The sequence below is a fragment of the Ictidomys tridecemlineatus genome, chromosome 2 (genome assembly GCF_052094955.1).
Source record: "Ictidomys tridecemlineatus isolate mIctTri1 chromosome 2, mIctTri1.hap1, whole genome shotgun sequence".
Taxonomy (NCBI): domain Eukaryota; kingdom Metazoa; phylum Chordata; class Mammalia; order Rodentia; family Sciuridae; genus Ictidomys; species Ictidomys tridecemlineatus.
In genome coordinates this window covers 47329945-47345608 of record NC_135478.1, presented here as the reverse complement: position 1 = coordinate 47345608, position 15664 = coordinate 47329945, and the positions used below count along the sequence as shown (strand labels likewise).

General features: G+C 38.2%; 1 protein-coding gene across 27 annotated transcripts in view; it reads left to right on the top strand.

Moving 5' to 3' along the window:
• The window catches only part of Cacna1d (calcium voltage-gated channel subunit alpha1 D), a 315967-nt gene that overhangs the window by 161149 nt on the left and 139154 nt on the right, over positions 1–15664 (top strand). For 26 of the 27 annotated variants that reach the window (XM_005317204.5, XM_040289735.2, XM_005317206.4 and 23 more), the window contains exons 5-7: positions 7657–7799; positions 14069–14221; positions 14727–14923. In XM_005317204.5, the coding sequence (XP_005317261.1) occupies positions 7657–7799; positions 14069–14221; positions 14727–14923 (493 nt within the window). Of the gene's footprint in view, positions 1–7656; positions 7800–14068; positions 14222–14726; positions 14924–15664 lie in introns of those variants that run through there. The other variant, XM_078038425.1, reaches the window with a different exon arrangement.

Sequence of the window (15664 nt, the reverse complement as noted above, 5' to 3'; positions counted from 1 at the left end):
TTTGGATTATCCTTTGATCATGAATCCACTGGCTTATCATTGGAGACTAATTCTACTGGATATTGGAAGAGTGGAATCAGTTTGGGGCCTGTCCTTTCAACCTAGAAAGTTACAGTGGGATCCATATGGAAGAAAGTTAGCTTTTACAAAATCCACCAAAGCACATTAGCATCTAGGTCATCATTGCAAAGTTAGTGCATCAAAAATGAACAGTTGGCAGATATATAGAAATGGTGCACTGTGTTGAAGAATGGCAAGCAGGAGCCTTGTAGGTCTCTTGGTTCTGTAATTAACCCTGTTGTACCTCACCTGCCCCTGGACTTTATGTTCAGGTAGAGAATGGAGATGTTTACCTCCATTGCTTTTACTATAATCACCTTGTCTTTCTGCCTGGAGACATTTTGTTCATACCGGCACAGCTCAAAGACATGGAACAAAGCAAACATGGTGATCTCACCAAGTTTAGGAGTCAAGAGTTCAGGATGACTGAGTACCTCAAATTTGGGAAGGGAGGGAACTCATCATAGAGGGCTTCATGAATATGCCTTCAGGTCCTCTGGAGTTGGGGCAGAAGACTAAGCTACACTTATGTGGAGTATAGTTCCAAGAGGCCAGGCAAAGAGCACTGTTAGGAAGAGGAGAAACTGGGAAGCTATAAAGTAAATAACAACCAGAGCTGACACGGGACTGAAAGGTGTTCCAGTTCTGACTAGTTGGAGTAAAAGGCCTCATTAAACACCCTGGATTTGCAGTGGGGACCTCAGTAAAACCATCAGTAGTTGTGCTAAAGCAGCTCTAGAGTGGGCATTGGCAAAAATGGGCCAAATCCTAGCCCATCTACTGCTGCTTGCTTTTATAAATAAAGTTTTAGTGTTACATAGCCATATTTATTTTTTACATCCTTGAGGTGAATAGTTTAGGTCTACAAGGGCTAAGTTATTTACTCTTTGGCCCTTTATAGAAAAAGTTTGCCATCCTGTGCTCTAGTGTAAAGATTATCTGAAACCCTTGCCAACAGTGTTTGAAAAGAAGCCTGAAAAGGAGAAGACCCACTGCGAATACTGTAACTGCTTGACAAAACAAAATTTAGCATTCTTCAGAGGAAAAGAATGAGATCTAAATACTTGAAGTAATTCCCAAATGTCCAGCATCTAGTTAAATAAGACTGGACCCATGAAGAAATATGACTCATAATCAGGAGGAAATTCTGTCAATAGGAACAAACTCAGAAATGACAGAGATGATGGCATTAGCAAGAAAGTCATTACATAGTTTTAAAACAGCTATTTTAAATGTTTGTGACCTAAAAGAAATATATAACTATAATGAGGAAAGATGGGACAATGTAAGAACCAAATGGAATGTTAAGAGCTGAAAATATCTCTGAAAAAAATTTCTGAATTGCCTTAATAACATATTAAGATACTATCAAAGAAAAAACTCAGGGAATTAGATATAGCAACTCAAAAATAATAATTAAGGGGAAAATGAACTTCACCTTGGTAACCTGTGGGAAGTTATCAGATGGTTTAACTGATATATTTTAGAATCACAGAAGGAGAGGTTTGAGGGAAGACAGAAAAAAAATATATTTGAAGGAATGGCTTCAAATTTTCCAAATGTGATGAAAAATAAAAACTCAGAAATTAAACAAGCTCAAAATCTGCTGGGCAGACCAAACATGAAGAAAGCCACATTAAGGCACGTCATAACCATAATCAATTTATTAAAAACCAAAGATAAAGAGAAAATCTTAAAACGGAGAAAAAGACATCACAGACTTTTTATCCGCTATGGAAGCCAAAGATGATAGACATCTTTAAAGTTCTGGAGGGAAATAGTCAGACTATGGTTCTTATTCAGTAAAATATCTTCCAAGACTGAAGTCAAAATAAACAACTTTTAGACAAATCAAAGCTGAGAATTCATGACTGATAGACCTGCACCTCAAGAAATGTCAAAGTTCTTGAGACTAAAGGAAAATAACACCAGCTAGAAATGTGGATCTACACAAAACAAAGAATGCCCGAAAAGATAAATGGATGGGTACATATAAAGACTTCTTTTCTCATTTTAGAAGCTCTTTAGGAGAAAAAATGTAGAGTCTGTACCTTCTATAGAAACAATATATAACAATTCACAAAAGTCCGGAACAGAGAAATAATTGTTTTACACTCATCAAATGCTTATGCAATAGGTAGAATGATAAAATACTTGAAGACAGAGCAGGATAAGTTAACATGTAGGTTTTAAACATTAGAGACCAAATGGCAAATTATCCTCTGTAAATCAAATCTGGTTTAAGCTTGTCCTCTTGCCCCCAGTGATAAAGTAGCTTATTTGCTACCTCTTTGGCAAGTAAAGTTTTATTGCAACTCAACCACATGTCAATGAATATTTGTTGTTTAATGGCAAAGTTATTAGTTACACCAGAGACCTTATGGCCTGCAACTCCTAAAATATTTACTATCTGGCACTTTATGGGAAATTTTTTTCTTGGCACTTGCCCTAGAGAAACCACTAGAAAAATGATGAAGTTTAGTTAATAAACCCATAGTGGAGCCTAAGTGAAATGAGAAAAAAACCCAAAAACTCAGTCCAGAAATGGCAGGAAAGAGGAGGAGGAACCAAGGACAGGACAAATGGAAAACAAATAGTGAGACAGTAGATTTAAGCTCAGTGAAATCCTTATTGATATCCAGAGCTTATCATACTGTGCATGTACAAAAACAAGACCCAACTCTTTGGTGTCTTCACACACACTAAATATAAAGACACAGTTTGAAAGTAAAAGGACAGGAAAATGTATACTATGCAAAAATTATCAAAATGAAGCCAGAATGGCTATATTACTACCTCAAAAGTAGACTTTAGAATAAGGAATATTATCAGGCATAGAGAGAGAGACTTCATAATGGTAAAGAATCATTTTATTGGGACTGGGGATATGGCTCAGTGGTAAAGAACTTGTTTGGCATGTCTGAAGCCCTGGGTTTGATTTCCCCAGCACCCTGTGCCCCCAAATCATTTCATCAGGAGAATGTAACAATCCTTATTTACATATGTCTCATAACAGAGCTTCAAAATACATAGTAAAAATTGATAGAAGCAAAAGAGGAATAGATAAATCTACAACTATAATTGTACGTCTCAATACTCTGTTGAAGTGTATTGATGGATCATGTAGACAGAAAATCACTAAGGATGTAGGGAGACTTGAACAATACCATTGACCTAATTGACTGTTAGTTTTTTTTTTTTTAAACTCTTGGTTTAATAAGAGCAGAATACACATTCTTTTCATTTGTACATGGAACATTTATCAAGAGAGACAACATTCTTGGCCATAAAATAAATCTCAGAGAATTTAAAAAATTAAAACCATAGATGGATTTTCTGAATGAATGTTTCTAGATTAAAGGGCACTGTAAAAAAAAAAATCACGGGGATTTCTACGTACTAGCAATTGGAAATGAATATTTATAATGTTACTTTACACTAGAGCCCCCCAAACTTAAACTATTTAGGCATAAATAGTCCACTAAAATGACAAAATCTTGCTGAGAGAAATTAAAGAAGATCTAAAGAAATGGAGTACTGTGCTTAAATTTTGAAAGATTCAATATTGTTAGCTTGATTTGGAAAGAAATTACACCCTATGTATTGAATCCTAATATAGATCCCAGCAGGATTTTTGTAGAAGAATGACGGTCTTATTCCAACATTTATGTGGAAATGAGAGAGACTCTATACTAGCCTAAGAAATCTTTAAAGACAAAGCTGGAACCTGACTTTAAGCCTTACTGTAAAGCTGTAGGAGTCAACATAGTATGACATTGGCATAAGGAGTTGACATAAAAATCAATGGGATAGACCCATATATTTGTGATCAATTGGTTTTAGAAAAATGTCTTTATAAGAAGAAACTGTTTTCAACAAATGGTGTTGGTATGACTGTTCATCAATATAAAAAATTCTATTTTTACTTCAAACCATATATAATTATTACCTTAACATGGATCAGAGGCCTACTTGTGAGATTTAAAAACTATAAAATTTCTAGGAGAAAATATGGGAAAATATCTTTATGATCTCAGAGTAGGCAGAAATTTCTCAGGGATACAAAGCCATAAAAAATACAATTGAAAAATAAGACTTTTGTCAAAATTTAGAACTTTCCTTCAAAAGACAGAAGAAAGTGAAAAGCCAATTCAGAGTAGGAAAACTGTTCATAGTATCTACATCTAACAGAGGACTTGTATTCAAAATATATAAAGAATTTTTACCACTTAATAGTAAGACATAAGTGAACAAAAAATTTGACTAGGTCTTCAACCCTGCCCCCAAAGAAAGGCCAACAAACTTCTGAAAAGATGAACATCATTAGTAATTTTTAAAATGTCACTTGAAACCACATGGCAACACTATGTGCCCACTAGGATTACTAAACGTAAATAGACCAAAAATATCCAACCCTAGCCAACATGTGGAGCAACTGGATCTCTCACACAATACCTCTAGAAATGGAAAGTGGTACGATCACTTAGGAAAATCTTTCCAGTTTCTTAGAATATTAAACCCACCATGTGACTTTATTACTAATTCTCCTGGGTTTTTATCCAAGGCAAATGAAAACACATGTCCACAGAAAGACTATTCATAATAGAGGAAAGCTGGTTTCAAATAATCCAAACATCCCACAACAGGTGAATGATAAACTCACCCTGATTTATTTACATAGTGGAATTTTACTCCCCGTAACAAGAAACAAACTACTGATAAATTTAACAACTTGGCTGAACCTAAAGAAAACATGGTAAGCAAAAGAAGATAAACAAAAAGGAGAATATACTACATGATCCTATTGTTATAGGCTATAGAAGAGGAAAAATCTTATGTGGATAAAGAGCCAAGCTGTGGATCCTTGAGAATGGACAGAGGGAAGATGACTGCATTAGGGAATAAGAGAGCTGTTGGAGGGGTTGGAGATAGTCCACCTTGGTGGTCGTGTTTGTTACCTAGACATATGCTTTGCAGACTCGCCTTATTCTGCACTATAAATGGGTATATTTTATTGTTTGTAAATTAAAATAATAAACTTGATTTTAAAAGTTAAGTTACATAGGAAACTAAAGTAGAACCGGACTCATCAATCTTTTTCTCATTAAATATGAAAAACTTTAGAGCATATTATTATTATTTTTTATCTAAAATGTACATTAAATTACAGTCCAAGAAAAAGTAGAATAAAAGTTTTTAAAAGATGAATTATGATGTGTTCATTTGAATCAAATTCCTGCTCACTAGAGTTTCCAACTACGGTCTGTATCTCAGTCCAATGGATTTTCTGTTCCAAGTCCACAATGACCTATTATTTTTGTCAATATTCCCACTAACCAAGCATTAAGGAAGTAATGGGTGTTTCTAAAATATTAGCTGTTAATAATGTGACCACAGGAGGACTCAATGGGCCTAGCAGAGCTGACGTCACTCCCTTTAAAATACAGTCTGATTCAAATCCACTTTTATCCTACTTCTCTGACTTTTCAGTAAAGAGACATTTAGGCATTCAGGCTCATCCCTTAAACTTTTGTGAAGAAGAGCATGGTGTCATTCTGCAGCTACTAAGGCGGTTCTTTCTTTTTTCTTTTCCTCTTGTCTTGGGGTAAATATTATGTTCTTCTCATGTCCTTATCATTTTAGGCACTGTGTGTGTATGTATGTGTGTTTTGGTACAGTGGTAATGAGGGGAACTAGAGTCACAGAATATGAGAATGGGAAGGGCAGGGTTCTGGTGTCCCTAAATCCAGACTTCTCATTTTACTTAGCGGGATACTGAGGCCCAAAGAAAGAAACTTTCCTAAACTCCTAACAGTTTCAGAATTGTTAGGTATGGAAGTAGTCCAGCCCCTTCCAGCCCAGTACAGTCCAGGAATAGCAGCTGGCTTCTCTCCTCCTCAGCCTCTTCTGCAATGGGAGAGACATTATTCACCTATTTTCAAGGCCATTGCTGAAGAACAGGGTATAAAAGAACTATAAAGTACACAGTGAAAAACACTGATACTTGAAGGCAATCTTAAGTCACCACCTGCATAAATTACTTTCCTAACCCCATGGGATGAAAATTCCTGTGGCTTCTACATTTCAGAAGATTTTGAGGTTTTTCTTCTTCCTTTTGCTTGGTTTCTGTGTGGCTATGAATTTGTTCTTGTTGAAGGAGTTCACAGTAATTTTTTTAAACTAGGCTAATGAGAAACCTATCATAAATATGATATGTTTCCCCAGTTATAACTAGGGAGAGCCTGTCGTAAGAGGCTTTGAAAAACTAAAAACAAATTATTTTACAAAGTCTTTGAAAAGGTAGATATCTGGCTTATTTTCCCTTCTGGCTGGATCTGTTGCTAATTGCTGTACTGTTATTACAACAAAGAGCTGGTCTATAAATGCCCAGAATGACATGGCTGTGCCCGATCAGGATTGTAATCAGACCACCCTGCGTTTTATGGACTTAGTGTCTTGGAGATCCAGAGGCCTGCCAGTGGTGGCAGAATTTCTCCTTTGGCTGCTAATTAAACTTTAGGAACCTTTTCTTTGTTGCTGGGCCAATCATTCCTACAATCTGATTGGCCAGAGTTGATGCTATTTGTAGTGGGTAAGTTTATATTTATTCTGAAAAACGAGTAACAATTCCAAAGAATAAATATTTATTTAAAGAGTAAAAGTAACTGTCAAATGAACAGATTGCCTGAAAATAGCTTTATCTGGAAAAAAAAAAAACCTTCTGAGAGCAAGAAAAAATTCATCCTGTTTGCCAGATACAATATTATTCACATTTCAAAAGAGAATGGTATTAATCCCTTCCCTCAGGTAACTGTTTTTAGTCTTTGCACAGCTCCTTAGCATCTGTGATTTACATCATTTCCTAAATATTCCTATGAGGGTTTGGGTGGGGGTGTGTGTCAGTGATTGCTTTGAAAGTGGTATAACACATTAAGATGTGGGACTTTGAAGTCATTCATTGATTTACTCATGAAATATTTTTTGAGCACTTCCTGTATGTTAGGAGCTGTTTTAGGCACTAGGCTAGAACAGACTAAAGGAACAAAACAGTAAAAAACAAATTATTTTACAAAGTCTTTGAAAAGACTTTGTGTCCTTATGGAACCTGCATTCTCATGGGACCAGCACACCTGGTTTCAAATGGTTGGCCACTAGTTGCGTGACATTGAACAGATTACTTGTTCCCATTGAATTTGTCTCTGCACACGTAAAATGTTGTTGATCCCTGCTGCACAACATATGTGATGAGATGTGAAGTGCTTACGTATATCACCAGTACTCATAGATGGTGATCACCAGGATCACTGTTATTTCCATTTTGATTGGGGGCAATTCCACTTGTCATCACTGGATCCCCTGTGAGCCTTTACTTTGGTGGAGGTTAACTTGCTTTGGGATGCTCTATTGGCATGGAAACAGATGACATTAGCTCCTATCCCAAATCCTTTTAGAACAAGGGATAGGGTAAGAACCCTATTTTCTGCCTCCTTTTTACTTAGGCAGCAGCCTCCCAGAATTAGCCCTTGTTTAAAAATAACTACTATTATCATCCTATTTTGCTTCCCTGAGTGACAGACATTTCTTTCTTTCTTTCAGATTGTTTAGTGTAATTTTGGAACAATTAACCAAAGAAACAGAAGGCGGGAACCACTCTAGCGGCAAATCAGGAGGCTTTGATGTCAAAGCCCTCCGTGCCTTCCGAGTGTTACGACCACTTCGACTAGTATCAGGAGTGCCCAGTAAGCACTTTTTGTTTCCTAGAGCCAGGACTGTGCTGATCTGTTTCTTCTAGGTGGGTCTCAGGATTATGAAACAGAGTGCTTTGAGGTGAGTTGCCTTGTATCCGTCAGTAGCCCAGCAGCCGACCGACCATGGATGCCTTTACAGTTGACAGAACACTGGTTTGCACTGTCATTTTGGATCTCCAAGATAGCCCTGAAAGGGGGCATGTGGTGATTATTGTCATTCTGATTTTTGTAGAAGAGAGACTCCTCTTGCAGAGAGGCTGGGTAGTGGTGGGAGACCTTGGCTTCATACATCCAGATTCCAGTGTAGTTTTCTTCTCTGATGGTATACCACCATCATCTCCCTGTTCCCAGGCCTGCCTCTCTGAAAGTGGTAGGTGATGTAGATGGAGGGTATTGGAGGACTTGCCTCACAGCCTTTTTTCAAAGTGTGGAGCAACAGGGGGCTGGGCTTCTGGAAAATATGGATAGCCATCCTACTACTAAGAATTGTGCCTGTCCAGTTATTTTTTCCATATTTTGGTACATTACAGTTGTACATAACAGTGGGATTCATTGTTGCGTATTTATACATGCACATAATATAACAATATATTTTGGCCAATATTATTCCCTAGTATTTTTCCTTTTCTTTCCCTCCTGCCTCCCAATCCCTTTCCTCTATTCTACTTATCTCCCTTCAATTTTCATGAGATCCAAAACCCTCTTCCTGATTTTCTTCTTCAGCTTCCACAAATGAAAGAAAACATATAACCCTTGACTTTCTGAGTTTGACTTATTCCATTTAAGATAGTGTTCTCAAGTTCCACCCTTTTTATTGCAAATGACTTAATTTCATTTTTTATATGTCTGTCTAGTTCTGAGGGAAAGGCATGAATGTTTAAGCTCCCACACCAGCATATAGGGTACAGGAGTTCCTGCCTTGAAGGTGGTTGTGAGAACCTAATTAGAGAATGGAGGGAGAGCCCTAGCACCATGTCTGAAGCACAGAGGAAGTTCTCAGAGCCAGAGATAGTGGTGGTATCCACTAAGTCCTCCGTACCAGGGAGTGCCAGGCCCTGTTTTGCTTCTGGATCAGACCTCCAGGCCAAGTTGAATCATACCTGGATTGGAACAGGTGCACTGCTGCCTGGAGCTGCAGACCTCTAAGCCTTCTCTGAGAAGTATGGGGTTTGCCTCATTGTCCTTCCCTTTAGGCAGACCCCTGTATTGGGGACTTCAGAGGATAGAAGTCCTAATGCCTTTCTTAGGACTGGTGCTTCTGAGATGGTCACCTGCTCAAAACTGAAGTTAGGGATACAGGACTATAGGATGTGCCTATTTTCTACAATTCATAAAGTCATCGGAAGAGCACAGATTTTTTTTTCTCCAGAAATTCTTCATGGAATTTTATTAAACCTGTTGGCACTCAGAATGCACCAAAAATCCTCTGGAAGAAAAAAAAACCCCACAGAATTATTTCCAAATTTAACATTTTAAAGTGTAGGAAGTGGTGTTTTATGTGTACTTGTTTTTCCAGATGGTTCATTTATTTTCATTGAAAAAGATCAGCACAAGTCTGAACCACAGAACTGTCTGGAAGCAATTGGGAAAAGTAGAAATACCTTGAAAATGACTGGCTTTTTTAAGTGTAACAAGATTAAATGAGAATTTCAGTGAGCAAACATGTTGTTTCCGATTTAGTTGTTATAGCTTAATCTAATTTCAAAGTAACCATGACAGCCTTTTCCCCCAAAGAGAAAAATGACAGGACTGTTGCATGCAGACTTTTGAGGCTATGGCTCGTGCGTGCATGAGCACTTCTGGCCGGTGAAAATTCCAGAATCCACGTGGCATTATGTTGACTAATGAGGTTTCTGCAGACGGACTAGTACTGTGCCCCTCCATACTCTGGAGAGCCAGTTTTCAACTGTATAGCTTAACTTTTTCCAAGAAACACTACTATTTGCAACTTGATGGAAATCTGATCTCTCCCATTACAGGACAACAGGGAGAAACAGGAGGACTTTTAAGCCTGTATTTTAACTGACCAAGAAGGGAACATTCATTCCTCTCATCAAACCCAAATGGATTTTTTAGGGGAAGGAGTTAGGTTCCAGGGCCATGCTCTTTCCTGTGTTGGTTGGCATCTGTGGCTTGATGATTCTTCTCTAAGTACCTGCAATCATTGAAAATGCCTAGGAATGTTTCATTATTTATACTTATCTATGAATTGTCTGCTCCCTTCAAAAGAGATTTCAGACTATTCTAGAAGACATAATTTTGTGTGCATGTTTGTATGGGAATAGTCATTAGTGAAAGGCAAGTGTATTTCAAAAGTGGTAGTTCAGACGTTTGTGGAGTTATTTACCACCCGGATTCAGTTAGCTGATCAGTGTTTACCAAATTCCAAGATCATCAAAGTGGGAAAGAACTCTAAAGATACTCTGGTATGTCTGCATTTTTTTAAAAAAATCAGAGCTCTTTAGTTCATCCTGACAAACTTGTACATACATGGAAATCGGTTTCAGTTCATGATCCCCCCTTTCTCTCCTATCCTTCCTCCCCTCTTCCATTCTCCTTCCTCTACTTGACTTCCTTTGACTTGTGTATTAATTTACATTTGATTGGTTCTTTATATTATCCTGTCCTTTCATCCCCCTTTCCTTTATTTTACTCTAGATTCTGCACATAAGAGAAAATATTTGACCTTTGAGCTCCTGAATTTACCTTAATTCTTTAGAACCATATTCTCTATTTCCATCCATTTACCAGCAAATGCCATAATCTCATCCTTTTTTATAGCCGAGTAGAGCTCCATTGTATATAAATGCCACAGTTTCTTAATCCATTTATCTATTGACAGGCATCTGGATTGATTTCATATTTTAGCTATTGTGAATTATGCTGCTCTAAACTTTGAGGTAGCTATATTGCTGTAGTATGCTGATTTTAGATCTTTGGGGAAAATACCAATGAGTGGGGGTATTTTAGCTGGTCATATTGGTGGTTCCATCCCTAGTTTTTTGAGGAGTCTCCATACTGCTTTCCAGATTGGTTGTACTAGGCAACAGTCCCACCAAGAACATACCTTTTCCCCACATCTCACCAGCATTTATTATTGTTCATATTCTTGATCATTGCCATTCTGACTGGAGTAAGAAAAAAATCTTAGTGCAATTTTGATTTACATTTCCCTAATTATGCTAGAGAAGCTGAACATTTTTTCATGGATTTGGTCATTTGTGTTTCTTCTTTCAGAAGTTTCTATTTAGTTCTTTTGTCCATTTATTGATTTGGGTTATTTGGGGTTTTTTGTGTGTTTTAGGTGTTTTTTGAGTTCTTTGTATATTCTGGATATCAATCCCCTATCAGAGGAGTAGCTGGCCAAGATTTTCTCCCATTCTGTGGGCTCTCTTATGCTCTTAATCATTTCCTTTTCAGTTTGATGGCATCCCACTTATTGAATTCCTGGTTTTATTTCTTGTGCTTTTGGAGTCTTACTAAGGAAGCCAGTGCCAGCACTTACATGATGAAGTGTTGGCCCTATGTTTTCTTTTAGCAGTTGTAGAGTTTGATATAATTCCTACATTTTTGATCCCTTTCAATTTGAGTTTTGTTCAGGATCAGAGAGAGCAGTCTAACTTCATTTTTCTACATATAGTTATCCAGTTTTCTAAGCATCATCTGTTTAAAAAGTCTCTTTTCTCTGCATCTTCTTTTAAATAAGCAAGCCAAGGCCTGTCAAGAGGTGGTGATTAGAGGTTCTCAAGCTGGTGGGCAGCTGCACAAGGCCAGCACCACGTCCCCTCATTCTTGGCCTGGCAATTCATTCTACTCCTTCTCATACCTCCTTGATTAGAGTCCCATGAGATCTACTGTACATGTTGATTATGTCCAAAGGACTGAATATAAAGTTCATATACTTGTTCACATTAAGGTACAACTCTGTCATCTCATAAATTGGGCCAATCTGAAATACAGTTGTTACACTAAACATAAAAATGTTCGTGAGGCATATAGTTTCCATAATCTTGAAAAGCTAACTGATAGATGATTTGGGATGACCTATCCATGCCCCCCCCCCCAAAAAAATAAAGAAAAACGAATAAAAAATCTGGGGCTGGGGATGTGGCTCAAGCAGTAGTGTGCTTGCCTGGCATGCATGTGGCCCCGGGTTTGATCCTCAGCACCACAGATGTTGTGTCTGCCAAAAACGAACAAATAAATATTAAAAAAATTCTCTCTCTCTAAAAAAAAAAAAAAATCCACATAGTTAATTTTTTAAAAAAATATTCTTTTAGTTGTAGATGGAGACAATACTTTTATTTGTTAATTTATTTTTATGTGGTGCTGAGGATCGAACCTAGGGCCTCACACTTGCAAGGCAAGCTCGCTACACTGAGCCCGAGCCCGAGCCCCAGCCCCTCCACATAGTTTCAAGCCAATGTTTTTCATGCCCCTCCATTTAATTCCTTTTAGGATGCAAAAATATTGAAAATCATACTACTTGTCATATTTCCCCCCAAATAAACATTTAAACATTTAAAGGTAGCACCAAGTATTGTGTTGTATTGAAGGCTTTAGAAAGACAGGGTCTTCCTGGATGTGAAACCCTCTTGTCAATCTTCCCTCCCTGACCTTCCCACTCCCCTGCCTCTTCCCAATGCTACTTGTAATGGCAAACTTTTGTTTTTATTGCTGGTAAGTATTCTCTTTCCTTTGCTTATTCTGACTTTTAATTTATTTACCTTTAGTACATCAGTGTCTTATATTCTTTCTTTGAATAGGTATTAGGAAACTAAGAATATACTAGAAAAAGGGCAGTTTGAGAAAAGAGAGACAGTGGGACAAGGAGAAAAGAAAAACGGCAGAATTTGAGATCATGGGTGTTGGGGAGAACGCTGGACCAGTAACCAGGGAGTCAGGAAGCCTGGTTCTAGTATGGGTTCTGATTCCTGCTGTCCTTCTCCCAATCCCCCACCAACCCTCTTCATCATTCCCATCTCTTCCTTGGCAGTTGGACCTGCATGGTTGCTCTGTGCAACGCCTGTGTCTCTCCTTTATCAAGCTCACATTTCAGCTACAGGACACTTGCACCTTAATGTTATGCCAAGTGTTCAAACTGGACAGATCTAAAGTCACTCTTGTTCCTCTGCCTCCTGGCCTTTGTCCCTAATTCCGAAAGATCCTTCTTTTGAAACACTTGTTTTTTGTTTTGGATGTTGGGATTTTCTTTGTTACCCTGGCTTAGATATTCAGAGTGCCACCAAGTGCCTTTCTTTCATTCCATCCGACTGTTCAGTTCTGGTCTCATCCTGATCCTCATTCTAACCTACCTGGGGGTCCTGTCACTCTTGAAATACTTCTTGCCTATCTCACCTGCTGCTGTCCTGTTCATCTTTATGAGGAAGCTATCTTTTGCTGATGGACTAAAGTCTGGCTCCATAACCCAAATTCAAAACTCAGAATGATATGGCTGCAATCTTCTTCTCTTTCCTGATGTTCTTTTCTACTACATGATCACTGATCAAAACTTGCCCCAGGGCTGGGGTGGTGGCTCAGTGGTAGAGCACTCGCCTAGCATGCACCCTAGCATACACGAGGCACTGGGTTCGATCCTCAGCACTACATAAATGTGAAATAAAGATATTGTGTGCACCTGAAACATAAATAAATAAATACATATATATTTTTAAAAAAACCTCACCCCAAACCTACATTGTGCTCATTCCTGCTGTGCTACTCTTGGTACTGGGTTCTCACTCCATGCCCATCTGTGGAAATCCATCCTACTCACCCTGTAGGCCCTGTTAGGAGTTGTCTTCCCTCACCCTACTCAAGGGCAATGTCTTTCATCTCTTTTTAATTTTAACCATTTAATATGCTTATAGCATCTGTGTGCTACCTGAGAATAATTTGTATAATATTCTTATATTTCCTTCTAGAACATAACCTTGGGAGAGACACTTTATGTAATATCTTTTCATATTATCCAAAGCACTAACCTTTATTTTGCACATGGTAGATGGTCAAGGAGTTTTGTTGAATGGATAAGTAATGTATAAATAAATGAAAGAGTGACATCAGCAGTCCTTCACAGGCTTTATTTTTCCTTCCTGATAGGCAGTTGGATTAGGTGATCTGTAATTCTCCTCTTCAGCTCACCTTCCATCCAGTTTTATTACTATACATCTTAAACAGAGCAAGTATTATTAGGAATCATATATGTGCCTCATCTGAATTGTCTTCCTGGCTCACAAACTGATTTTTCTCTTTCCCAGGTTTACAAGTTGTCCTGAACTCCATTATAAAAGCCATGGTTCCCCTCCTTCACATAGCCCTTTTGGTATTATTTGTAATCATAATCTATGCTATTATAGGATTGGAACTTTTTATTGGAAAAATGCACAAAACATGTTTTTTTGCTGACTCAGGTAAGAACTGAAAATGGTAACTAATCTAACTTTTAAAAGTTTTGGTTTCCCCAATAAGCAACGTTTGGTTTTAGAAAAAAAAAATAAAATAAAAAATGTGAGAAGGGTATTTCTTGATGCCAAATATACCAGCAAGTCTATTGAGCTAGTTCTTAGTGTGAATTATGTTAAGAATAAATGAGAACTTAATCTCCTTTCCATTCTGATTTCCTGTGTAATGTGTCCTAGCAAACAAGATAAGGGACCTCCATGAGCCAAACCAATAACATTGTGATCTGTAAGCTCAGGAAAGAACTGTAAGATTGAGTACAGAGTGAAGAGTAGTGGATTGTGATGAGAGGAAATGGCAAATTCCATTGAGGAAGAAGTATTCAAAATGGCCTTGAAGGGCAACTAGGATTCTGAGATGGCATGAGTGGGAGATGGGGTGTTCTAGGCTTTAGCATGTCTTCTGGGCTTGGATGTTCCTCTCCCAAGTGTGGCATATCCTGCTTTGTCTTTACAGATATCGTAGCTGAAGAGGACCCAGCTCCATGTGCGTTCTCAGGGAATGGACGCCAGTGTACCGCCAATGGCACGGAATGTAGGAGTGGCTGGGTTGGCCCAAATGGAGGCATCACCAATTTTGATAACTTTGCCTTTGCCATGCTCACTGTGTTTCAGTGTATCACCATGGAGGGCTGGACAGATGTGCTGTACTGGGTAAGCCACTTGAGGAGAGAGTTTATTCTTTCCTTGGATAGATGCTTCCTTAGTGAGAGATGGCTGAAAAAGAAACTCTGGAAGTCAGTTATTGGGGAAGGGAAGTAGACCTTGCTTTCACTCATTGAGTCTCTTCATTCTGCTCCCTTAGAGTTAAGTTCTTGAAGGCTTCTGCGTATTATTGGCTTCTGGCCTTCTAGTCTTCCCCTTCCCCAGTGCTGCTTGGAGAATTGTTGCTGACTGCCCAGTTCCCTGTGGGAGGAACTTCAGGTGGCCAGGGATGTTCTGATTAAACTCTTGAGAGCCAGAGTATGGTTTCTCACTCAACTTCTACAGGCTGAAACTGAGTTTTCATACATAAAGGCAGATTATTTTACTAGATTCCAAAGGGATGATAATCTGGATCCCTTTCATACTTTTCATAGCTCAGTACAACCTTTTCCCAGCACAAGTTTTTCCCATCATAATTTCTTTTTTATAATGTTTGCATTAATATAAGTCAGCCCAGCACAAGTCCTTAGTTCTTTCTATCTCTTAGGGGCTATAGAACTCTGGTAAGGCAGAAAAGGTGTCAAACTACCAAGGCTGGTAGTCTCATCCAACAGCTGGACATTCTTTCAATGACTAGGGTCTGATTCCTTTTGTTTCTGACACTATGAATGAAGTACAGTAGTATTATAAACTCCTTGGCTGAGTTTGTTTATTGGTAGAATTTTGCAGGGGGGGAGATGGTGGTACCAG